At 42.6% G+C, this 27,174-nt stretch overlaps 1 protein-coding gene across 3 annotated transcripts in view; it reads right to left on the bottom strand.

The window, feature by feature from the left end:
* The window catches only part of cadm1b (cell adhesion molecule 1b), a 184,278-nt gene that overhangs the window by 22,794 nt on the left and 134,310 nt on the right, over positions 1-27,174 (bottom strand). For all 3 annotated transcript variants that reach the window (XM_029681135.2, XM_029681134.2, XM_029681136.2), the window contains 6 exons: positions 20,495-20,641; positions 16,196-16,348; positions 12,672-12,809; positions 10,170-10,328; positions 3,053-3,149; positions 2,543-2,715 (listed from right to left, as the gene is read on the bottom strand). In XM_029681135.2, the coding sequence (XP_029536995.1) occupies positions 2,543-2,715; positions 3,053-3,149; positions 10,170-10,328; positions 12,672-12,809; positions 16,196-16,348; positions 20,495-20,641 (867 nt within the window). The remainder of the gene's footprint in view (positions 1-2,542; positions 2,716-3,052; positions 3,150-10,169; positions 10,329-12,671; positions 12,810-16,195; positions 16,349-20,494; positions 20,642-27,174) is intronic.

Below are 27,174 nucleotides of genomic sequence, written 5' to 3'. Positions count from 1 at the left end.
AACACATAAAACTATGTTTTCTCTTGTGTCTGTATGATTTGGTTATTAATTTGCAGCCTGATGTTTCATTAGTTATTCTGTTCTATGGTGCAGAGATGGGTGATGGTTCACAATCCTTGTGATTCAACACATTTGTTTTCACAACAGCGCTTCATCCAAGTTAGGGTCAACAGAGCCATATTTGAGCATACTTTCTGACTGGGCTTGACGCCCAGATGGCTGCATGGGAATCTTTGACTTCATGGCCGTGTAGGAAATCTCTGGGTCAGAGAGTCAACTGCAGAACAAACCCTTGAGCAAAATACATAATTGTTCTCCTGCCAACAGCCAGTATGTGTGAGTTATACCAGGTCAGCTTTGTACAGTGAACAGAGTTGGGTGGGAGCCTACAGTAGCTGGGAGCCTAGTTGCTTTGGACCAGTTTATTCCCACACCGGACCGGACGTCAACCAACCACAGACCAGCACTCACAGTCTACTGAAAACAACCCAGAACCAGCAGAGGAGGCCAACCAGCCTAACTACCTTCTCTCTCACCCTTAGACCAGAATAGAACTGACAACTAAACATGCTTTGTTACTTACTGTATGTTTATTTACTTACCGTAGGAGAGTACACAGAGTACACACAACATTTCTAGTGTCAGGGATAAAGTGTTTTAGTGCAGCGGTAGGCAGAGGCAAGATGAGAGTAGCAGACTGTATATTCCAACTCTCTGAAAGTAGCACACATATGAATATCTAATATATCTATAATAGCACAGACCATTGGTACACATACTGTGCTCTCCTGTTGCACTACATTAGCTAGGTTCCTGGTCATCTAGCTTTGACATGGTACTGCACACAGTCCTCTGACAGATCCACATTAATGAACATCAGGGACATACTAAGAGATAGCAGCTGTGGATTCCAACACTAGACACTAATGGGCTCCTCCTGGGCCTAATACAAGTAGAAAACAGGATACTGTACACAGAAAAACCCACCCAGCCGTCTCTTCACCTAGAGACCCACCTGCTAAGCTGACACATCTGTGGTTCTCATCATGTTTACCCCTAGACGTAACCATGTTCAGAAACACACACTCATTATGCTAGTGTACAGTAACTAGTATGATTAGTCAGGGAAAACAATCATCTTATGCACCAACAACATGTCTAGCATCTAATCCTGTGGAATAACAGAACTGGGAATCTCAAACTTAATTACTCAAAGCGTTATCAACACCTTTTACAAATCTCCAGTGTCTCATTAATGCTCTAACTAAAAGAATAGAGACTGCACTGATAACACCAGAGATATGCCGTCTCTAATGTTGAGGTGGTAAAAGACTGAAAAAGACTTGTGGTGGGAAGCTATTTCTGTAAGATGGGATATTTCATTGTGCCAAAGGCATACAAATAGGTAATTCTACTACAAAACATGTACAGCTCACATATGCTAGCATGTTTGCTGCACCGGCAAACACACATTTTCACCATGGATATTCATTCAAGAGTCTTTTAGTGTACCACAGTTTGTCTAGTTTATCTCTGTTGAGTAGGGAGCAGGTTGTTCCTTCAGAGACATGTAGGAAACTGAAATATGGAGACGTGAGGAGGGCCTATATGAAGAGACGCATACTATAGAACCTGATTATGCATGGGAGAGGGGTCTATCTCCAAAACAAATGGTCAGCTCACAATCCCAATCAAACCAATGTGCCAAAACAAGTATGAAAGTAAAAGACAAAACAACATAAATCAAAAGATGGTGTGTATGGAAAATGTTTCCTGTTCTGGCAGGTTTCATTTCTCACAAGCGCTTTTATGAAGCAAAAACTATTTGGAAATGCAAGATGTGTGTTGTTCAAAGCCAAAAGTAATCATATTCCTAACAAAGGATCCATATGGAAGCAAGACTACAGCCTGCTTCCCAAACCTCAAACCTCTTCCTGTAGATACAGTAACTGTATGACAGTTACATTACAGAGGGAAAGTGAATCATGCATCTAATGGATGAGAGTGGATGGGGCGCCAATTATGACTTCAGCCATAGGATCAAACCCTGAATAGGCCTGAATTGTTACTTAATAGCACGTTCCATACTTTTGTTCAGGTGATGATCAGTAGAGGACTAAGAGGGACAAACAAATGTCACCATCTGCCTAAGAGCACTTACAGAAATACAATCTCAGAGTGGCATTGCTATAAGTGCCATAGTACCCTAAGTCAGAGACTCATACGTAAGCTACAAGTTAGATTGAGGATAGTCTGTGAGGTGTCAGTCAGAATAAATCAGTAAGTCAGAGACATCTGTTACTATGTTACAGTGCGTCAGTGACATGTTTCTGTGACAGATTCACCCAGAGAAACCTGTAATCAGTGAACTGACACATGAGAAGTTTCAATGGAAAATTTAGCAAATTCTAGTGAGAGGCCACGATTGCCTACTCGACACACCCTGAATCAGCAATACAGACCAGCTGGCCTGGACTCATCTCCAAATATAGATAGAATCGCAAAACAAACTACAGGCGACAGTAGCCATGACAGTACCTACCGTATACAAAGAGGATATAGTCATCGTAGGCATCTCCCACGGTGTTGGAGGCAACACAGCGGTACGTGCCGTTGTACGACTTGTTGAGGTTTTCGATGAAGAGGTCAGAGCCGGTGATCACGGTGTGAGATGGCACATCATCATCCACTCTGAGCCAGCTGATCTGATGGGGCCTGGATGACACAAATACCAGCCACATCAGAAAGTCCCTGTACGACGCCCGTCAATAGACCAAATCTCACTCTAAAGGTCTGAACTCTGATCAGTGTGGGAGAGCCATTGGCAGGTTCCTGCTAATGATGCATTTGACACAAAACACACTAGCAATTGGTAACATATAAATGCTACAATGCATTGGAAAGGTTAGGGGAGTCCTTTGGCTGGCAGAAAAGGGATATAGGAAGCCTGGAAGTGTCATGTAGCTGTCTATGTTGGCATTTGTAAGGACAGAGTGGAGTGCTGTACTGTTAACTAGTATTAAATGATCTGTGTGGATGGATGGATACTCACTGTGGTTTGCCTTTTGCTATGCACGTCAGCTCTAGATTCTCTCCCTCTCTCGTTAAACCTTCAGGGAATGCCTGAACGATCTTCACTTCTGGTTGATCTGAAAGGAGACAGATGGTATTTTCACAATACACATTGTATAGAAACAGTACACACTTTCTAATTCATATTATATTCACAGCTCTAGCAATGTCAACCTACAGGGCCCATGATCACTCTGGATGAACTGCAGAGATCTACAGCTGAGGTGGGAGACTCTGTCCATAGGACAACAATCAGTCGTATATTGCACAAATTTGGCCTTTATGGAAGAGTGGCAAGAAGAAAGCCATTTCTTAAAGATATCCATAAAAAGTGTCGTTTAAAGTTTGCCACAAGCCACCTGGGAGACACACCAAACATGTGGAAGAAGGTGCTCTGGTCAGATGAAACCAAAATGTAACTTTTTGGCAACAATGCAAAACGTTATGTTTGGCGTAAAAGCAACACAGCTCATCACCCTGAACACACCATCCCCACTGTCAAACATGGTGGTGGCAGCATCATGGTTTGGGCCTGCTTTTCTTCAGCAGGGACAGGGAAGATGGTTCAAATTGATGGGAAGATGGATGGAGCCAAATACAGGACCATTCTGGAAGAAAACCTGATGGAGTCTGCAAAAGACCTGAGACTGGGACGGAGATTTGTCTTCCAACAAGACAATGATCCAAAACATAAAGCAAAATCTACAATGGAATGGTTCAAAAATAAACATATCCAGGTGTTAGAATGGCCAAGTCAAAGTCCAGACCTGAATCCAATCGAGAATCTGTGGAAAGAACTGAAAACTGCTGTTCACAAATGCTTTCCATCCAACCTCACTGAGCTCGAGCTGTTTTGCAAGGAGGAATGGGAAAAAATGTCAGTCTCTCGATGTGCAAAACTGATAGAGACATACCCCAAGCGACTTACAGCTGTAATCGCAGCAAAAGGTGGCGCTACAAAGTATTAATTTAAGGGGGCTGAATAATTTTGCACGCCAAATTTTTCAGTTTTTGATTTGTTAAAAAAGTTTGAAATATCCAATAAATGTCGTTCCACTTCATGATTGTGTCCCACTTGTTGTTGATTCTTCACAAAAAAATACAGTTTTATATCTTTATGTTTGAAGCCTGAAATGTGGCAAAAGGTCGCAAAGTTCAAGGGGGCCGAATACTTTCGCAAGGCACTGTATCTCAACCTGACTCATGCTTTCAGTCACTATAAAAAAAGCGTTATTGTATGTTCAAACCAGTGAAAGAGCCATTTGTCGGTGCGCTATAATATAACAACCAATGTCATTTAGCAGACACTTTTATCCAAAGAAACTTAGTCATGCGTGCATTTTACATATGGGTGGTCCTGAGAATCAAACCCACTACCCTGCTGTAATAAGCGCAATGTTTTACCAACTGAGCTACAAAGGACCATGCTGCAATGCATTGGGAAGGTTAGGAGAGTGCTTTGGCTGGCTACGACAGTGCCATTACTCCATTGCTTATATTATTACTCTTGTATGACCAGTATATTGTCAACTCAACTCCACCGACTAAGGCTTTCAGTGTTATAGGACTGCATAAACCTGGCTATTAAAGCCAGTACATCGTGCCGACAGGAACAAACATCTCTCCAGGAAGTAGAAGGGTGGAGGGATATGTTTTATGATTAATGACCTATGGTGTAACTATGATAACATACAGGAACTCAAGTCCTTCTGTTCACCCGACCTAGGACATCTCACAATCAAATGCCAACCGGTCTATATCCCCCCTCAAGCCGATACCACGACGGCCCTCAAAGAACTTCGCTGGACTTTATACAAATTGAAAACCACATATCCTGAGGCTGCATTTATTGTAAATGGAAATTTTAACAAAGCAAATTTGAGGAAAAGGCTCCTGAAATTCTATCAACATATTGATTGTTGTACTCGCGCTGCTAAAACTCTCGACCATTGTTATACTACCTTCCAGAATGCATATAAGGCCCTTCCCGCCCTCCATTAAAACCTACCCCAACCAGAAACCGCAGCTAGATGGGAGCATTCACACAAAACTGAAAGCGTGAAGCACCGCATTTAACCAGGGCAAGAAAACTGGGAGTATGGAAGAATACTAACAGTGTAGTTATTCCCTCCACAAAGGAATCAAGCAGGCTAAACGTCGGTATAGGGACAAAGTTGAGTCCCAGTATGTGGCAGGGTCTACAAACAATCACGGATTATAAAAGGAAAACCAGCCACATGGCGGCCACCGACGTCTTGCTTCTGGACAGGCTGAACATCTTCTTCACACGCTTTGAGGATAATACAGTGCCACCGACACGGCCCGCTATCAAGGACTGTGGGCTCTCCTTCTCGCGAGTAAGTCATTTAAGTGCGTTAACCCTCGCAAGGCTGCCGACCCAGATAGTATCCCTAGCCGTATCCTCAGAGCATGCGCAGACCAGCTGGCTGTTATTTTTACAGATATATTCAATCTCTCCCTATCCCAGTCTGTTGTCCCCACATGCTTCAAGATGACCACCATTGTCCCTGTACCTAAAAAAGCAAAGGTTGTTGAACTAAATGACTTTCGCCCAGTAGCACTCACTTCTGTCATCATGAAGTGCTTTGAGAGACTAGGCAAGGATCATATCACCTCCACCTTACCTCCCACAATAGACCCACATAAATTTGCTTACCTCACCAATAGATCCACAGACGATGCAATCACCACCACACTGCACACTGCCCTGTCCTATCTGGACAAGATGTATGTAAGAATGCTGTTCATTGACTATAGCTCAGCATTCAACACCATGATACCCTCCAAGCTCATCATCAAGCTCGAGGCCCTGGGTCTGAACTCCGCCCTGTGCAACTGTGTCCTGGACTTCATGATGGGTAGCCCCCAGGTGTTGAATGTAGGAAACAACACCTCCTCGCTGATCCTCAACACTGGTGCCCCACAAGGGTGGGTGCTCAGCCCCCTCCTGTACTCCCTGTTCACCCATGACTGCGTGGCCAAGCACGCCTCCAACTTAGTCATCAAATTTGCAGACGACACAACAGTAGTAGGCTTGATTACCAACAATGAGGAGACAGCCTACAGGGAGGAGTGCAGGGCTCTGGGAGTGTGGTGCCAGGAAATAACCTCTCACTCAACATCAACAAAACTAAAGAGATGATTGTGGACTTCAGGAAACAGCAGAGGGAGCACCCCCCTATCCACATCGATGGGACCGGAGTGGAGAAGGTGGAAAGCTTCAAGTTCCTCGGGGTACACATCACTGACAAACTGAAATGGTCCACCCACACAGACAGTGTGGTGAAGAAAGCGCTGTCTCTTAGTCCAATGTCGCTCTGACATATATGTATATATATTCTTAATCCATTCCTTACTTAGATTTACGTGTATTTTGGGTATATGTTGTGAAACTGTTAGATATCACTTAGATATTACTGCACTGTCGGAGCTAGAAGCACAAGCATTTCGCTCCACCCGCAATAGCATCTGCTAAACACGTGTATGTGACCAATACATTTCATTTGAACATAGCCCTTTGGTTAAACATATAGAGAAAAGGACTATGTGTTCAGACAGTCTAACTATAAAGTAAAATATATATATATTTTTTCTCTTATCTATGTTAGTAAAAGATTGTCAAAATGTCAAGTGGTTCAAGTTGAGCTTTCCCTTTTGCCTAGAAAGGTTAGGCAAAGCACTCGTCTCTGTTAACAAATGAATATTCTACACAGACTACCAAAGGTTAGCTTAACCTTTCTCTGATGTTCTACAGTGTGTAAGGACGGCTGTTTTACCTCTTCAATCAATAAACCATTGGAGGAAACAGAAAATCACATTTGACACAAGACTAGAGGTGCAGGTTTCTCTTCTTTCATGTTACACAACACTACAGCAAAAGTTACTTTTCCCTGGAGGTGATTCTATTACATTCCAGGAGACGTATTGTAAAGTGAATCTCTAAATCTGGACTGCCAGGTATTTTAACTAGATACAGAATTGATGATCTAATTCATTCAAATACGGTACAGTGCCTTCAGAAACTATTCATACCCCTTGACTTATTCCACATTTTGTTACAGCCTGAACTAAAAAAATATATATATTAAAAATCTCATTCATCTAACCACAATACCCCATAATTACAAAGTGAAAACATGTTTTTAGAAAATTAAATACACAAATATCTCACTTACATACAGTTGAAGTTGGAAGTTTACATACCCTTAGGTTGGAGTCATCAAAACTTGTTTTTCAACCACTCCAAAAATTTCTTGTTAACAAACTATAGTTTTGGCAAGTCGGTTAGGACATCTACTTCGTGCATGACACAAGTAATTTTTCCAACAATTGTTTACAGACAGATTATTTCACTTATCACAATTCCAGTTGGTCAGAAGTTTAAATACACAAAGTTGAATGTGCTTTTAAACAATTTGAGTCAACTGGAGGTGTACCTGTGGATGTATTTCAAGGCCTACCTTCAAACTCAGTGACTCCTTGCTTGACATCATAGGAAAAGCAAAAGAAATAAGCCAAGACCTCAGAAAAAAATTGTAGACCTCCACAAGTCTGGTTCATCCTTGGGAGCAATTTCCACACGCCTGAAGGGACCATGTTCATCTGTACAAACAATAGTACGCAAGTATAAACACCATGGGACCACGCAGCCGTCATACCGCTCAGGAAGGAGAAGCGTTCTGTCTTCTAGAGATGAACGTACTTTGGTGCGAAAAGTGCTAATCAATCCCAGAACAACAGCAAAGGACCTTGTGAAGATGCTGAAGGAAACAGATACAAAAGTATCTATAGCCACAGTAAACAAGTCCTATATCGACATAACCTGAAAGGCCGCTCAGCAAGGAAGAAGCCACTGCTCCAAAACCACCATAAAAACGCCAGACTACAGTTTGCAACTGCACATGTGGACAAAGATTGTACTTTTTGGAGAAATGTCCTCTGGTCTGATGAAACAAAAATAAAACTATTTGGCCATAATGACCATCATTATGTTTGGAGGAAAAAGGGGGATGCTTGCAAGCCAAAGAACACCATCCCATCCGTGAATCACGGGGTGGCAGCATCATGTTGTGCAGGTTCTTTGCTGCAGGAGGGACTGGTGCACTTCACAACATAGATGGCATCATGAGGGAGGGAAATTATGTGGATCTATTGAAGCAACATCTCAAGACATCAGTCAGGAAGTTAAAGCTTGGTCGCAAATGGGTCTTCCAAATGGACAATGACCCCAAGCATACTTCCAAAGTTGTGGCAAAATGGTTTAAGGACAACAAAGTCAAGGTATTGGAGTGGCCATCACAAAGCCCTGACCTCAATCCCATAGAAAATTTGTGGGCAGAACTGAAAAAGCATGTGCGAGCAAGGAGGCCTACAAACCTGACTCAGTTACACCAACTCTGTCAGGAGGAATGGGCCAAAATTCACCCAACTTATTGTGGGAAGCTTGTGGAAGGCTACCCGAAACATTTGACCCAAGTTAAACAATTTAAAGGCAATGCTACCAAATAGTAATTGAGTGTATGTAAACTTTTGAGCCACTGGGAACATGATGAAAGAAATACAAGCTGAAATTTCACATTCTTAAAATAAAGTGGTGATCCTAACTGACCTAAGACAGGACATTTTTACGAGAATTAAATGTCAGGAATTGTGAAAAACTGAGTTTAAATGTATTTGACTAAGGTGTATGTAAACTTCCGACTTCAACTGTAATTATTTACACCCCTGAATCAATACTTTGTATAAGCACCTTTGCTGGCGATTACAGATTTGAGTCGTCTTGGGTATGTCTATATCAGCTTTGCACAGATTTTCTCAAGCTTTGTTAAGTTAGAAAGCGAGCGGCTGTGAACAGAAATCATTAAGTCTTTCCATAGATTTACAATGGGATTCAAGTTTGGGATTTAGCTGAACTCGAGGACTTTCACATTCTTGTTCTGAAGCCCTTCCGACATTGCTTTGGCTGTATACTTGGGAACATTGTCCTGTTGGAACGTACATTTTCGCCCCAGTCTAAAGTCGTTTGCACTCTAAAGCACCATTCATTGTTCCCTTTACACTTACCAGCCTCCCAGTCCCTGCCGATGAAAAGCATTCCCATAGCAAGATACTGCCACCACCATGCTTCACGGTAGGGATGGTGTTAGACAGGCGATGAGCTATGCCTGGTTTTCCAGACATACCACTTTGCATTCAGGCCAAAGAGTTACATTTTTGTCTTATCAGATCACAGAATCTTTGGCCTTATGATCTCAGAGTCTTTCACGTGCCCTTTTGCAAACTCATAGCAGTCTATCATGTGCCTTTTTCTCAGAAGTGGCTTCCGTCTAGCCACTCTCCCATAAAGCCCAAATTGGTGAAGTGCTATAGAGACTAGCAGGTTCTACCATTTCAGCCAAGGAACTTTGTAGTTCTGTAAGAGTTCTTGGTCACCAAGATCCTAATTTTCCCGGTTGCTCAGTTTGGTCGGACGGCCAGCTCTAGGCAGAGTCTGGGTAGTTCCATATTTTTTCCTTTTCCCAATGATGGAGACCACTGTGCTCTAGAAATGGTTTTATATATGCCTCATCACAATTCTATCTCGGAGATCTACAGACAGTTCCTTGGACATCATGGTATAGTTTCTGCTTTGACATTCACTGTCAACTGTGCAACCTTATATAGACAGGTGTGTTTCTTTCTAAATCATGTCCAAACAATTTAATTGGCCAAAGGTGGACTCCATCTCAAGATGATCAAAGGAAATTGGATGCACCTGAGCTCAATTTGAAGTGCCATAGCAAAGGGGTGTGAATATGTATGCAAAGTTGATATTTTTGTATTTCATTTTCAATGAATTTGCAAAAAATTAATTAATTAAAAGTGTGTCACTTTATCATTATGGGGATTTTGTATAGATGTGTGGAATTCTATTTGGAATTCAGGCTGTAACACAACAACATGTGGAATAAGTCAAAGAGTTTGTATACTTTCTGAGGCACTGTATCCCTTATCTCTGTGATAGACCTCATAGGGACTACGAGAGTCAATATCATTCTATTTCCAGGTCATGCCTGTTTCACTTCCGGGTCACTCACATAGCACTTCCAGGTATCTCTGTGCCCGGAGGTCCTTCACGGCTGGGTGGTCGATGATGCAGCTGACTGGCTCTCCGTCGTCCTCCTTGGACACAGTGAGTCTCAGCCGACTGGTGACCGTGAACATCTTGTCATAGGTCTCATCCACCGTCATCTCGCCTAGGAACCAAAGTCTATAGAGATGTCTCAACTCACAACAGACTATCATACAGAGCATGGGGTTACTGAGTCAGCTTAAAACAATGTGACTAGCATCACCTGGTTATTCACATGGACACAACTAACATAACGGATGTATCCTATTTCACACTGCACAATTTTTGCAGTCAAGCTAAAAACAAGGTAACTTTGACCACCCTTTACACCTTAAAATCATTACATTTACTTAAGCCTACTTGATGTGGTTTTAGAACCCACAGATTCTCATTGAGTCCAACGTGAGGTAGGGACGATGTGGTTGTGGTTTGTTAACGAGTGTGTGTCTATGCAGCATCCTGGATGCTGAGTGGGGTTCTGTTCTGTTGTGTCCAGGCTAACCCCTACAGTAATCAGCTGCCCTCCAGGCTCCTACATGTGTCTGGCTGTCAGAGGGGCATTCATTTAGAGAGCATTACAATGCCACAGGGCCATTGCATTAGCCGCAGTGCTGAGTGTGATGGTTTACTTGCACTTAATGAAGTGAGGAAATAATTACAGGGCCTTCTGTGACCTGCAGCACACTTCCATCTCCGCCAGCCGACCAGCCAGTCACAGGGGGGCACGCTTAGGGCTCAGAGAAGGCATCACACTGCTGCTCCAATACACACTGACCACATACACTAACATGCACATTGCTATAGCTTTTAACCCAATGACACTTACATAGGGAAACATCCTGAGAGATAGGCGTTGAAAAACAACCTTAGAGAAAGTTTCTTTCTAGTGGTTTTGCTCTGCAGATATACAGTAATAATCGTAGCAGAACAAACATGGATTAGGCCCCTGTTTTTAATCGTTGACAATTCTCTAAGTATATCACCAATTTGTGACTTGGATCTCAATGTGGGCACAGACGTCAATTCAACATCTATTCCACGTTGGTTTAACATAATTTCATTGAAATGACATGGAAACAGCGTTGATTCAACCAGTGTGTGCCCAGTGGGGAGCTAATGAATTGCTTATGAGAAGTGAGCTGTGTTTCCAGAGGTGCTAAAGGACGTGACTTCCTGGTCCGTCCACGTCCTCCTCTGCCAGTCTGGATTAGCCCCTGTTCAACATGGTGGCATTTCACTAATCTAACGAGCCTGTCTGCTTGCCTGCCTGTCTAACGTACCCACACCACACCAGCCCAGCCTTCCCCAGAGGGCCTGACATCTCATAAACACAAATTGACTTCCACTTCTCTAACACTGGAGGCGCAGATGGCATTTAGCTGATATTCGCTCCTTCTAAATATTTCATCCTCTCAACAAGCCAAATATGTCCTCTCTATTCTAATACATACATGTATATCATTTGACGACAGAGATATTCAGTCCTTATGTAAACAGGACTAGGCTGTGAAATGAATTCTCCCTCGTGCTGTAGTGTATGGATAGGCTGAATAATAGATGAGTCTCCTTGATCATATGTGAGGCAATAAGGCACCACACCATAGTACCATACACTACTGCACCTCTCTCCAGGAGCCTACAGTGAACTTGAGGCATTCAAATAAAGTACTTTCATAAAAGGACTTAGCAATTAAAGGTAATAAGTGAGGTTCAAGGCTTTCAAACCGTTGAATCAGAAGTCTGATCAACCAAAAGACAACATGTGATCAACAGAAACAAACGTGTTGCTGGTGTGTGAGTTGCGGTCCTTCAGCAGCAGCTAACACATGCTCTCAGTAGGTGGGGCTGTGACCAGATTTACAGGCTGTTGCCGGGCGGATTCCTCAGAGAGAGTGTTGATTCCACATCAACTCCCTGGTGTCTGGCGATGACACAAGTTTATGAGTGTATTAAACCAGTAAAGACACTGGGTGCCTCAGTGATGTACTATAGGGATGTACTTTGGCCTACACACTGTTCTGTTACAGCTAGGCTGCTGGCTGGGCGATGGGGGAGGCTGTAGTGAGTGGATGGTGAACAGTTGGGAGTTCATTTGAAGCCACTTATCTGGTCACTGGAAAAGGCCCACTACACGTTCAGCCCAGCACTAAAATGCTCTGCTTCTTTGGTAACTGTTGTAATGTGGCTATTGCTGAGGAGACAGTTCGCCAACGCAGTGCTTTATGAATAGGTCATACTCAAAGTCAACACTATACCTCGTTCAGTTGAACAACTGAAATACTCATATCCATACTCACTCTTTAGTCCTTGAACAGATCAGTAGATATAGCATATTGTGACGAGTGTGAAACCAAGTCCTGAATGTAAAAGGAGCATTTGCAGTTTCCAGTAGGATGCTGTGGAGAGTTAAAGCTGCCTGGCTGGAGTTATATCTGAAAGATATCTGAGGGAAAGATATTCCTCTGACCTGTCAGCTCCTGCTCTCCTTTCATCCATCTGATGGAGGCGGCAGGCTTGCTGCCCATGGCTGTACAGGTGAGCTCTGTCTCGTTCCCCTCACTGACCACATCCTCTCGGGAATCCATGATTGGACTGCCTGGTGGGACTGACAGACAAACAGCAAGAGCCTCAGATATATATGTACAGACGGACCCACATACAGTATACACAGACGCACACACACATGTTTGTGTGTCCACAAAGGAATGCACACAAAACTTTAATTGTAAATAAGAATTTGTTCTTGACTGACTTGCCTAGTTAAATAAAGGTTAAATAAAATAAATACAAATTAAATTAAAAATTAAAATAAAATAATGTACTGTTTCACTCTGCTATAGGCTATAATGTCCTGTTCCACTATGCTATAGGCTATAATGTCCTGTTCCACTATGTTATAGGCTATAATGTCCTGTTCCACTATGCTATAGGCTATAATGTCCTGTTCCACTATTTTATAGGCTATAATGTCCTGTTCCACTATGCTATAGGCTATAATGTCCTGTTCCACTATGCTATAGGCTATAATGTCCTGTTCCACTATTTTATAGGCTATAATGTCCTGTTCCACTATTTTATAGGCTACAATGTCTTGTTTCGGTATGCTATAGGCTATAATGGCCTGTTTCACTATGCTATAGGCTATAATGTCCTGTTCCACTATGCTATAGGCTATAATGTCCTGTTCCACTATTTTATAGGCTATAATGTCCTGTTCCACTATTTTATAGGCTACAATGTCCTGTTTCGGTATGCTATAGGCTATAATGGCCTGTTTCACTATGCTATATGCTATAATGTCCTGTTCCACTATGCTATAGGCTATAATGGCCTGTTCCACTATGCTATAGGCTATAATGTCCTGTTCCACTATGCTATAGGCTATAATGACCCTATGCTATAGGCTATAATGTCCTGTTCCACTATTTTATAGGCTATAATGTCCTGTTCCACTATTTTATAGGCTACAATGTCCTGTTTCGGTATGCTATAGGCTATAATGGCCTGTTTCACTATGCTATAAGCTATAATGTCCTGTTTCACTATGCTATAGGCTATAATGTCCTGTTCCACTATGCTATAGGCTATAATGTCCTGTTCCACTATGCTATAGGCTATAATGTCCTGTTCCACTATGCTATAGACAATAATGTCCTGTTCCACTATGCTATAGGCTAAAATGTCCTGTTACACTATGCTACAGACAATAATGTCCTGTTCCACTATGCTATAGGCTATAATGTCCTGTTCCACTATGTTATAGGCTATAATGTCCTGTTCCACTATGCTATACACAATAATGTCCTGTTCCACTATGCTATAGGCTATAATGTCCTGTTCCCCTATGCTATAAGCTATAATGTCCTGTTCCACTATTTTATAGGCTATAATGTCCTGTTCCACTATGCTATAGGCTATAATGTCCTGTTCCACTATGCTATAGGCTATAATGTCCTGTTCCACTATGCTATAGGCTATAATGTCCTGTTCCACTATTTTATAGACTATAATGTCCTGTTCCACTATGCTATAGGCTATAATGTCCTGTTCCACTATTTTATAGGCTATAATGTCCTGTTCCACTATGCTATAGGCTATAATGTCCTGTTCCACTATGCTATAGGCTATAATGTCCTGTTCCACTATGCTATAGGCTATAATGTCCTGTTCCACTATTTTATAGGCTATAATGTCCTGTTCCACTATTTTATAGGCTACAATGTCCTGTTTCGGTATGCTATAGGCTATAATGGCCTGTTTCACTATGCTATATGCTATAATGTCCTGTTCCACTATGCTATAGGCTATAATGGCCTGTTCCACTATGCTATAGGCTATAATGTCCTGTTCCACTATGCTATAGGCTATAATGACCCTATGCTATAGTCTATAATGTCCTGTTCCACTATTTTATAGGCTATAATGTCCTGTTCCACTATTTTATAGGCTACAATGTCCTGTTTCGGTATGCTATAGGCTATAATGGCCTGTTTCACTATGCTATAAGCTATAATGTCCTGTTTCACTATGCTATAGGCTATAATGTCCTGTTCCACTATGCTATAGGCTATAATGGCCTGTTTCACTATGCTATAAGCTATAATGTCCTGTTTCACTATGCTATAGGCTATAATGTCCTGTTCCACTATTTTATAGGCTACAATGTCTTGTTTCGGTATGCTATAGGCTATAATGTCCTGTTCCACTATGCTATAGGCTATAATGTCCTGTTCCACTATCCTATAGACAATAATGTCCTGTTCCACTATGCTATAAACAATAATGTCCTGTTCCACTATGCTATAGGCTATAATGTCCTGTTCCACTATGTTATAGGCTATAATGACCCTATGCTATAGACATTAATGTCCTGTTCCACTATGCTATAGGCTATAATATCCTGTTCCACTATGCTATAGGCTATAATGTCCTGTTCCACTATGCTATAGACAATAATGTCCTGTTCCACTATGCTATAGGCTAAAATGTCCTGTTACACTATGCTACAGACAATAATGTCCTGTTCCACTATGCTATAGGCTATAATGTCCTGTTCCACTATGTTATAGGCTATAATGTCCTGTTCCACTATGCTATAGGCTATAATGGCCTGTTCCACTATGCTATAGTCTATAATGTCCTGTTCCACTATGCTATAGGCTATAATGTCCTGTTCCACTATGCTATAGGCTATAATGTCCTGTTCCACTATGCTATATGCTATAGGCTACAATTTCCCCTTACATAATACAATCATATATAGTAGCATGACCAATGAATACAAGCTAAGCATGTCCAACCTTGATTACTTATTCCGCTGTCTCTCACATAGGGAAACCAGCCTGAGACACTTGTGGAAAAATCAGAAAGATGTGTCACGTCAAGAGCTCCTAAAAATCACCTGTAGTTCTCACTTTTTGCTATTAGATTTCATTTCTAAAAGCAGAGTAATTACTTTGAAGTGTACTTAATTCCTTTTCAATACCCTAGGATGTCGGCAAGTATAATACAGCTGTAGTATTAGTGTAATTTCACGCCATAGCTCCACTGTTTGTCACAAATGACTCTCAATAGGGAACTACCTAGAGCATCCAAGTTAACATTCAGTAGGATTCACACACTCAACAGTCAGTCATCAAAGCCAGTCTGAGATAGATATATTTTGTTATCCATAGCAGCATCTGTTCCTATTCATTACCATGCTATTGAGCACTGTAAGTGCCTAATTGGCTGACAGTGGGACAGTGGGACTCAATATAACAAGATTAATTAATAAAATACATAAATTCAAATAATTGTATATTCACCGTTTATATAGGATGTATGAGAGTGTGGTAGAAAGCAATGTCTAAGTTATGAATTTGGCACCATGTAATGTGCATACATAACATGTTGTGTTCATACATAGTGTCGTGTGTGTGTACGTTACTTGTGTATACATGCAGGCGTACACTCATGCATGTGAGTTTAGGCATGTGTGTGTAAACCTACCCAGCACAGTGATGTCTGCGTAGGCCTCCTGAGGAGGGTCTGTGTAGAGCTGGCACACATAGCGTCCCTCATCTGAGAGAGACACGTTGGACAGAGACACCCGCAGTTCATTGTCGGAGAAATTCACCAGCTGGAACCGGCTGTCCTTCAGGGCTGAGGAGAAACAGATACCAGACAGACAGTTAGGACTGGGAGACACACACACGTGTGTGTGTTTGTGGTATGTGTGCGTGTCTGTGAGAGAGAGAAACAGAACGAGAGAGAAACAGAGAGAGAGAAACAGAAAGAGAAACAGAAACAAAGAGAAACAGAGAGAGTGAATCAAAAGAGAGAGAAACAAAAGAGAGACAAAGAGAGAAACATAAAGAGAGAGAAACAGAGAGAGAAACAGGAAGAGAGAAAGAGAGAGAAACAGAAAGAGAGAAACAGAGAGAAACAGAGAGAGAGAAAGAAAGAGAGCGAACAGAGAGAGAAACAAAGAGAGAGAAACAGAGAGAGAGAAACAGTTAGAGAGAAACAGAGAGAGAAAGAAACAGAGAGAGAAACAGAGATAGAGAGAGAAACAGAAAGAGAGCGAGAGGGAACAGAGAGAACAGAGAGACATACTGAAATAGTACAGTAAAAGTATTTGGTCTGTATTCATATAGCTAGTAGTTATGCTGAAAAAAGCCTCCTAAATGGTAAAAAGCCTCAGCATTTTACAACCCAGGTCTCTAAAAAGAAAAGTGAGTTTCAGAATGATTCATAAAAGTTGATTTATAAACAGTTTAATCTCTCCAGTCTACAGAGCACTTCCTGGGCAGGAAAATAGGAGAAGTGCCCATGAAGACCTCACATATTCTGGAAAAGGAGAAGTACTGTAACATACATTATGTATTCAATCACAAGAACTTGAGGTCCATACTAAATAAAAAAAGTAGCTGTTTTGAACAAAAATCTGTAGTTTGGACTGGCGTGCCATATACGTGTGGTGTTACTCGAGTTAGCTTTGAGTGTGGCAACCTAGCTTAACATCCTACATTTTACATTTAGCGACATCTTTTTCCACGTCAGTTAACCCCCCACTTGAACACTGTTTTACATAAATACCCCCAGATGGTTCTTTGGAGGGTGTAATGATGTTTTGACCTACCCATTCCTTATCAGGTCTTCTATTAGCGCAGAGCTAAAGAACTCAATCTATTCAGCCTATCTTTAAAACATGGGGAGTGTTCGTTCCTGTCAGAGCTCCATGTCAGGCAGCATCTTGATCATTACAGAGGCCTTTGAGCATCTTCCTATATGAGACCTCATTCCCAATCCTGTCTCATAATTTGAGGAGTCTTTGGAAGTCTCTCCTCAAAGGATAGCGATGAGCCTTGGCATAGCTTTGAGAGTCAAAGGCCTTGCTAGGGAGGAATTAGCTGGCATGAAGCAGTTTGTTCATTGACAGGTGATTACTCAAGTGTGTTGAGATTATAAAGAGGCTGTGGCCAACATCAGGGTTGCACTGTAAAACAACAAAAAATACAATCAATAAGTAAAGTTGGATCATTGCCCTCTACATCAGGTGTAATGTACTTTAACTCTACCTACATGTACATATTACCTCAATTACCTAGACAACCGGTGCCCCCGCACATTGACTCTGTACCGGTACCCCCTGTATATAGCCTCGCTATTGTTATTTTATTGCTACTGTTAAATTATTTGTTACTTTTATCTTCTATTTTTTTTACTTAACTATTTTTTATTTAACATGATTTTCTCTTAACTTCTTAAAGCATTGTTGGTTAATGGCTTGTATAAGCTCTACACCTGTTGTATTCGGCACATGTGACAAATACAATTGGATTAGATTTGATTTGATGTACTGTATGTGAGCTATAAAGGTTGAATTGATGATGACATCCATAAAGTTGGTTTGTTTCCTCGATCCCTAATTATTGGAGCACTAGGCCAAAAATATAAAGCATCAGCAAAAGCCTTGACATTGGGTCTCTAGCGTCAGGTTCAGGGACAGTGTTACTGTGTTAGTATTGCTGGAATAGTAACTTCCCAGGTGGTTGACAGTGAGTGGACTTGATAGCTCTGTTGAGCAACTCTATGGTATTTAAACCAAAAGAAGCAGACGGAGAAAGCTAGTGCATTTGTAGATTTGATGGGGGATGTGTAGCCCTACGGTAAATGTTGGGTATTATTGTCCTGGTAGAGTGTTTTGTGTAAGTGTCTGTTTCTGTTTGTGTCTGTGGTTTTGCCTGCGTGACTGTGTGTCATGTTTGTTTTCCTCCTCATACACAAAGGGCTGACACTGTAGAGAGAGGCCTGGTAACAGGTAACAATGCCACTAGTCAGAGGGGGGTCACCACAGAACACAGCCTTCTGGGAGCCCAGCCCAGAATAGACCTGCTGCCCTGGGATTTACCAGGCTCCACTGCGGGTGTAATGTTCAACCGGGAGCAGCAGTTAGATATGATCAGAGCTCTGACTCATATCTGATACTAACTCCAGCCAATTTACTGATACCCAACTGTTTCTGTAATTACACTTGACTATTGCACTTCAGCCATTTTCCTTGCTGCCAGTGTGAGTTGGTTTTAAAATGGGATAAGTGGTAAAATGACAAACTGTTAAAGAGGCTGTGTGGAATATGTGACTAAATAGAGAAAAGATGTGAGACCAGAGCTCTTTCAAACACCATTCTTTCACACACCATTCTATTTGTGTTGCATTCAAGGCTGTCACGGGTGACATTGTGTTATCTTTATTTGAATCTCTCCTTTAACGCGGTAAAACACATAAATTACATTAGCAATACAAACATGACAGAGATGTTCACTCAGCCTTCTGTAATGTTCTGCCATACAGTGGAAAATTAGAACACCAATCTGGATACCACTCAGACTTGTGAAATCATTTTGGATGGAGATGAAATATGAAAACAAGAAGAAGTGTTTCTCATATCACCTTGAAGGTTGGCTCCATTCCAAGACACAAACAAGTGAAACTCATGCAAACTGAGGTTGAACCTAGAGGAAGCCATATGCTCATGCATAAACATTGTCCTAATCTTAGATTCTCTTTAGATTCCTAATCTAAGAGATTATCTGCATGAACAAAATGATGAATAAATCAACTCAATGGCCAATTAAAGGCAGTTAACCCACTGTTCCTAGGCCATCATTGAAAATAAGAATTTGTTCTTAACTGACTTGCCTAGTTAAATAAAGGTACAAATTTAAAAAATTAAAATTAAAAAACTGCCAAAATATAGGAAACACTAGAGTAAATGACGGATATGAAGTGAAAGCATGGGGTGCTTCCATACAGGACGATCCAGACACTTGTAGAATATATGCCAAGGCACAATGAAGCTGTTCTGGCGGCTAATGGTGGCCCAATGCCCTATTTAAACACTTTATGATGGTGTTTCCTTTATTTTGGCAGTTACATGCAGTAGCAGGCTACATGGAAAATGGAACAACAGCTCGATAGGGGAATGGCTTGAGTTGAGCAAAAGGGAATATAATATTGAGGATAAAGTTCAGAACTACACAATTTCACGTGTACAACATCTAAAGACCGGCATCACTATACTGAGAGCTTTGCCGTATCTAAAAGGATGTAGTTGGGTGTTTTTGAAGAATTTGTTGATGTTTTCTCAAGACCCTTATACTGCACAATGAGGATGAGGAAGTGATTTTCTGTTTGGGGTAAGTCTCTCAAAAACATGTGAAATCACAAAATAGTTGTCTGGAACCTTCTATAACATGCCATTACATACAATTTCAGATTTGTTTGTGAAAAGGAAACATCTCCTTTAACTGTCAATATGCCAACATTCCATTCAAACAATGCAGTCATTCCACAGCCATACACTGGCACCAATCAGTTGATAATAAGATTTAGACAAGCTGTAAATGCAACAAGTACTAGAATTGTATAACATAATAGCACTCACAGCTTTTCAATTAAAACAAATCTGAGACATTTATGATCTGTTTACATATATTTTAGAGGCTATTTATGCAGAAAATTGATATAAAACCTGAATAAACTTTATTTATAATTATATGACAATAATAATTCCATTACACAATTTCTGATACATCACATGCCTTACTTGGATTTTCCGCAATAAGTAAAAGCAGGAAATGCATCACCTACTGTATGCCTCTACTTCCAATAATTCCAAATAGACCGTTTTTTAGATTTATCACTGACCAAGATGGCTGCCATTTTTGCCCCATTATGGAACTTTGAGGGTTTATGACATAACCCCTCTAATAATTTAATAGGACCTCTATGAGAAGCACTTACGTCTGACGTCTCTGAAGTAGATGGTCTGTCTGTTGGGGTTAAGGAGCTGGATGACTGAGTCATCATTGTTCTTCACCCTGCAGCTGATGGTCGCCATCTCCCCCTCGATCACTGACACATTATCAGTCCCCAGGTTTTGACCTTCAACTGGACACAGACAGATGGACAAGAGGAGGAGGACAACACATTAAAGGTCTAGAATTACTGCCATTCAGATTTTTTTTCATTGTGTAATGTTAATAATTTGGGGATTGAGACACACAAAAAAGCATTGGCACAAAAACAGACCACGGATTTGAACAGCATAATACTTCAGCACACCCACAGAGACATGAACACAGCCTGACTGCTATAGACATATGTTGGCTGTACTTGCAGCCACATTCCTAATCCTCCTAATACAGTAGAAGGGCCTAGAATAATAGCGCCGAAGGAGATGGCTGCTGTTTTACGATCCTGTAACCAATTGTGCTATTGTGGCCTTTCACGTTATTTGTAAGTTATTTTGTAAGTTATTTTGTACATAATGTTTCCGCCACCGAGTCTTATGCCCGAAAATAGCTTCTAGTGTAACGATCGTTGTTGGAAGGATTGGACCAATGTGCAGCGTGGAAGGTGTTATTTAATGTGAACCAGCAACAAAACAATAAAGAGTTACAAAACAAACGTGCAGCTTTGTAGTGCAAAAAGGCTACAATACAAAAACAATATCCCACACACAATAGGTGGAAAAAGGCTGCCTAAATATAATCCCCAATCAGAGACAACGATAGACAGCTGACTCGGACTGGGAACCATACTAGGCCAACCTAGAAACGAAAAACTAGAATGCCCATCCTAGTCACACCCTGACCTAACCAAATAGAGAAATAAAAGGATCTCTAAGGTCAGGGCGTGACATCTAGATATCAGGAGAGTGATTTAGGTCCCGTGGAGCACTGGAGGAATACCTTTTTCTTCAACGAGTCGGATGGGAAGGATTTACTTCAGACGCCTGACAAGGCCCTCATCCCAATAATTTGCAGGAGAAAGAGACGAAGGTACCGTGGACGAATATCTACCTTTACCATCGGTCTTATTAGCCAACGTACAATCAGTCGATAATAAAATAAACAAACTACGATCATGTATGTCCTACCAACGGGACATTAAAAACTGTAATATCTTATGTTTCACCGAGTCGTGGCTGAACAACAACATGAATAACATGCAGCTGGCGGGTTTTACGCTTTTTCAACAGGATAGAACAGCGGCCTCTGGTAAGACAAGGGGTGGCGGTCTATGCATATTTGTAAACAACAACTGGTGCACGAAATCTAAGGGAATTCTCTAGGTTTTGCTCGCCTGAGGTAGAGTATCTGTCACACCCTGATCTGGTTCACCTGTCTTTGTGATGGTCTCCACCCACATCCAGGTTTCACCTGTTTTCTCCATTAGTCCCCGGTGTATTTATCCCTGTGTTTCTTGTCTCTCTGTGCCAGTTCGTCTTGTTTTGCCAAGTCAACCAGCGTATTTCCTAGCTCCTATTTTTCCCTGTCTCAGTTTTTTCCTTACCCTCCTGGTTTTGACCCTTGCCTGTCCTGACGCCTAATCCACCTGTCTGACCACTCTGCCTGTTCTGACCTCAAGCCTGCCTATCCCCTTGTACTGTTTGGACTCTGACCTGATCACTGAACCCCTGCCTGTCCTGACCTCGAGCCTGCCTATCCCCTGGTACTGTTTGGACTCTGACCTGGTTTATGAACTCTCACTTGTCCCTGACCTGCCTTCTGCCTACCCCTTTTGTTGTAATAAATATCGGAGCTCAACCATCTGCCTCCTGTGTCTGCATTTGGGTCTCGCCTTGTGCCCTTATAGTAGTGGTGTAACGCACGGTAGTTGATCCGTGATTCGTACAGATCACCCCCCATCGTTCGGGACACACATGGGAACCACGGATCAATTGCAAAGTTTAACCATCATAGTGTGAAATACAGTTTTACTGCCACTGTTGCTTTTAAAAGTAATAATTCCCTAAATCTCGATGCAGAGCTGCAGTGAAAAGATGTGTGTACTGGTCACGTGAACGGGGAGTGTTGAATCCCAACGAATCAATCCTGGATGCTCACGTTGCAAAAAGCAAAGAAGAAAAAATAGCAGTGACAGCCATGGCTAGTGGGAGGAGCTGAAGAACTAGAAAAGCCTCCCGCTTCATTTAAGTCTCATGTACCGGAGTATTTTGGCTTCCCTGTCAAATATGATGACGAAAGAAGGGTGGTGGACAACACCATTACGTTGTGTAGGCATTGTGCCACAAGAAAGCCGTATGATCATGGAAATACATTGTTCATGACCACACATTAAAGCGTCATCACCCTGGTGTGTCAGTGACGGGAGCCAACTCAGCCAAGAGACAACAACTTCTCACAGCGGTATATAAGCAGCCCTTTGCTGCAGAATCAGACCGGGTTAAAGCCATCACCAAATCTATTGGGATGTTTAACGCTGCAGAGATGAGACCATACTCTGTTGTGGAAAACAAAGGGTTTAAAACTATGGTGTAAGTGCTTGAGCCAGGCTACGAAATCCCTTCAAAATATCAAATATGTCGACAAATTATCCAAGGCATCCTCTGTTGCCCTCACCACAGACAGGTGGACCCTCCAGGGCAATGGAAAGATCCGTGACTGTGACTGCTCACTACACCACAGAGGAGTGGGAGATGCTAAGTCCGGCGCTACAGACACGCCCCCGACTTTGAGAGTCACACAGGCACAAATCTGGCGCAGGTACTGCTAGGAGCAGTAGCAAAGTGGAAGCTAGAGAGGCCCAATAGCAATATCCCAACCACCACAGATAATGCCAAGACCCAAGTAAATGCAGTGATATAAGCTGGACTGGGGCCACACATAGCTTACTTTGCACATGTGATCAATGTGCATCCTAAAGGGGAATCTCAGTGAACAAGATGGACCACCTCCTTGGGAGGATCAGGAAGGTGGTTTCCTTTTTCCACCAAAGGACAACAGCCGCTCATGTGCTTAAGACCAAGCAAGAAATGCTACAGCTACCGACCCACTAGCTCATACACAATGTCACAACAAGATGGAACTCCACTTGAGATGTTGGAGCACTATCTTGAGCAGCAGGCAGCTGTATACTCTGCACTGACAGACCCTGAAAAAAAATAAAGACATCATCATCTTGGCTGATGATGATGTGAAAGTGGCAGAGGAGGTCCTCCAGGTACTCAAACCCCTCAAAACGGTTACAACCCTATTGAGCACTGAAACTGCACCGTCTGTGTCCATGATCCTACCTCTGAAAACAAGGATTCTACAATCCATGGCCCCAAGTGAGGAAGATTTGGAATAATAATAATGGATTTATTTAAATGTTATTGCCACAATTACAGTCCCTGACTGAGTCTATAATACCAACATGTTTCAAACAGACCAACATAGTCCCTGTGCCCAAGAAGACTAAGGTGATCTGCCTAAATGACTACTGACCCGTAGCACTCACGTCTGTAGCCATGAAGTGCCTTGAAATGCTGGTCATGGCTCACATCAACACCATTATCCCAGAAACCCTAAACCCACTCCAATTTGCATACTGCCCCAACAGATGATGCAATATCTATTGCACTCAACACTGCCCTTCCCACCTGGACAAAAGGAACACATATGTGAGAATGCTATTCATTGACTACAGCTCAGCATTCAACACCATAGTGCCCTCAAAGCTCATCACTAAGCTAAGGACCCTGGGAAGAAACACCTCCCTCTGCAACTGGATCCTGGACTTCCTGACAGACCGCCCCCAGGTGGTAAGGGTAGGTAACAACACAGCCGCCACGCTGATCCTTAACAAGGGGACCCCTCAAGGGTGCGTGCTCAGTCCCCTCCTGTACTCACTGTTCACTCATGACTGCATGGCCAGGCACTACTCCAACACCCTCATCAAGTTTGCCGATGACACAACTGTGGTAGGCCTGATCACCAACAACGATGAGACAGCCTATAGGGGGGAGGTCAGAGACCTGGTCGTGTGGTGCCAGGACAACAACCTCTCCGTCAACATAATCAAGACAAAGGAGATGATTGTGGACTACAGGAAAAGGAGGACCGAGCACTCCCCCATTCTCATCGATGGAGCTGCAGTGGAGCAGGTTGAGTTCAAGTTCCTTGAGTTCAATTTCCAAGTTCCTTGGTGTCCTTATCACCAACAAACTACCATGGTCCAAACACACTAAGACAGTCGTGAAGAGGGCATGACAAAGCCTAAATGTTTGGCATGGGTCCTCAGATCCTTAAAAGGTTCTACAGCTGCACCATCGAGAGCATCCTGACTGGTTGCATCACTGCCTGGTATGGCAACGGCTCAGCCTCCGTCCGCAAGCCACTACAGAGGGTAGTGCGTACGGCCCAGTACATCTCTGGGGCCAAGCTTTCCGCCATCCAGGACCTCTATACCAGGCGGTGTCAGAGGAAGACCCAAAAATTGTCAAAGACGCCAGCCACCCTAGTCATAGACTGTTCTCTCTGCTACCGCACGGCAAGCGGTACCGGAGCACCAAGTTTACGTCCAAAAGGCTTCTTAACTGCTTATACCCCCAAGCCATAAGACTCCTGAACAGCTAATCAAAGGGCTACCCAGACCCCTCTTTTTACACTGCTGCTGCTCTCTGTTTATCACTTTAACTCTACCCACATGTACATATTACCTCAAATACCTCGACTAACTGGTGCATTGACTCTGTACTGGTACCCCCTGTATATAGCCTCCACATTGACTCTGTACTGGTACCCCCTGTATATAGCCTCCACATTCACTCTGTACTGGTACCCCCTGTATATAGCCTCCACATTCACTCTGTACTGGTACCCCCTGTATATAGCCTCCACATTGACTCTGTACTGGTACCCCTGTATATAGCCTCCACATTGACTCTGTACTGGTACCCCTGTATATAGCCTCCACATTGACTCTGTACTGGTACCCCCTGTATATAGCCTCCACATTGACTCTGTACTGGTACCCCTGTATATAGCCTCCACATTGACTCTGTACTGGTACCCCTGTATATAGCCTCCACATTGACTCTGTACTGGTACCCCTGTATATAGCCTCCACATTGACTCTGTACTGGTACCCCCTGTATATAGCCTCCACATTGACTCTGTACTGGTACCCCTGTATATAGTCTCCACATTGACTCTGTATGGGTACCCCTGTATATAGTCTCCACATTGACTCTGTATGGGTACCCCTGTATATAGTCTCCACATTGACTCTGTATGGGTACCCCTGTATATAGCCTCCACATTGACTCTGTACTGGTACCCCTGTATATAGCCTCCACATTGACTCTGTACTGGGTACCCCCTGTATATAGCCTCCACATTGACTCTGTACTGGTACCCCTGTATATAGCCTCCACATTGACTCTGTACTGGTACCCCTGTATATAGCCTCCACATTGACTCTGTACTGGTACCCCTGTATATAGCCTCCACATTGACTCTGTACTGGTACCCCTGTATATAGCCTCCACATTGACTCTGTATGGGTACCCCTGTATATAGCCTCCACATTGACTCTGTACTGGTGACCCCTGTATATAGTCTCCACATTCACTCTGTACTGGTACCCCTGTATATAGCCTCCACATAGACTCTGTACTGGTACCCCCTGTATATAGCCTCCACATAGACTCTGTACTGGTACCCCCTGTATATAGCCTCCACATTGACTCTGTACCCCCTGTATATAGCCTCGCTATTGTTATTTTACTGCTGCTGTTTAATTATTTGTTACTTTTATTTTCAATTTTTCTACTTATCTATATTTACCTAACACATTTTTCTTTTTAACTTCTTAAAGCATTGTTGGTTAAGGACTTGTAAGTAAGCACCTGTAGTATTCGGCACATGTGACAAATCAAATTTGATTTGATGTGATTTGCACTGGTTGACGTTATTGATCTCTCAGTTCAGAGTGGGTCCTGTGACTCTCTGCCAGATGGGCTGTAAGCACTACCTCTCACACACAAAGAGAAAGAAGGAGAGTTAGAGAGAGAAAGAGAGAAGGAGAGAGAGGGAGAGAGACAGACGGATCTGAATTATAGCTCTCCATCTGAGAGAAAATGAGAAGAAAGGAGACAGGGAAGGACGGAGAGACACAGAAGGAAAGGGGGATAGTGGAAGAGAGGGAAGTGAGGGAAGGTGGAAGAGAGAGAGAGGTGAAAGAGAGAGAGACTGAAAGAGAGAGAGAGAGACAGACAGACAGAGTTGAATTACAGCTCTCCATCTGAGTCTATGAGCACTGGGCTTTATTCTCCATCTCTTAGGAACAACAGTCTTGTCACCCACTGAGTCAGCCACTGAGTCAGCCACTGAGTCACCCACTGAGTCAGCCACTGAGTCAGCCACTGAGTCAGCCACCGAGTCACCCACTGAGTCCACCACTGAGTCCACCACTGAGTCCACCACTGAGTCACCCACTGAGTCAGCACTGAGTCAGCCACTGAGTCCACCACTGAGTCACCCACTGAGTCAGCCACTGAGTCAGCCACCGAGTCACCCACTGAGTCAGCCAGTGACTGAGTATTGCCACATCTGTGCCTACCTGGTCATGTCCTCATCATTAAAGCCAGAAACCAAGCATCCATTTGGTTTGTTTTCAGCCTTCCAGGTGAG

This window comes from Oncorhynchus nerka, linkage group LG14, assembly GCF_034236695.1.
Source record: "Oncorhynchus nerka isolate Pitt River linkage group LG14, Oner_Uvic_2.0, whole genome shotgun sequence".
NCBI lineage: Eukaryota > Metazoa > Chordata > Actinopteri > Salmoniformes > Salmonidae > Oncorhynchus > Oncorhynchus nerka.
This window is presented reverse-complemented; position numbering and strand designations above follow the sequence as displayed.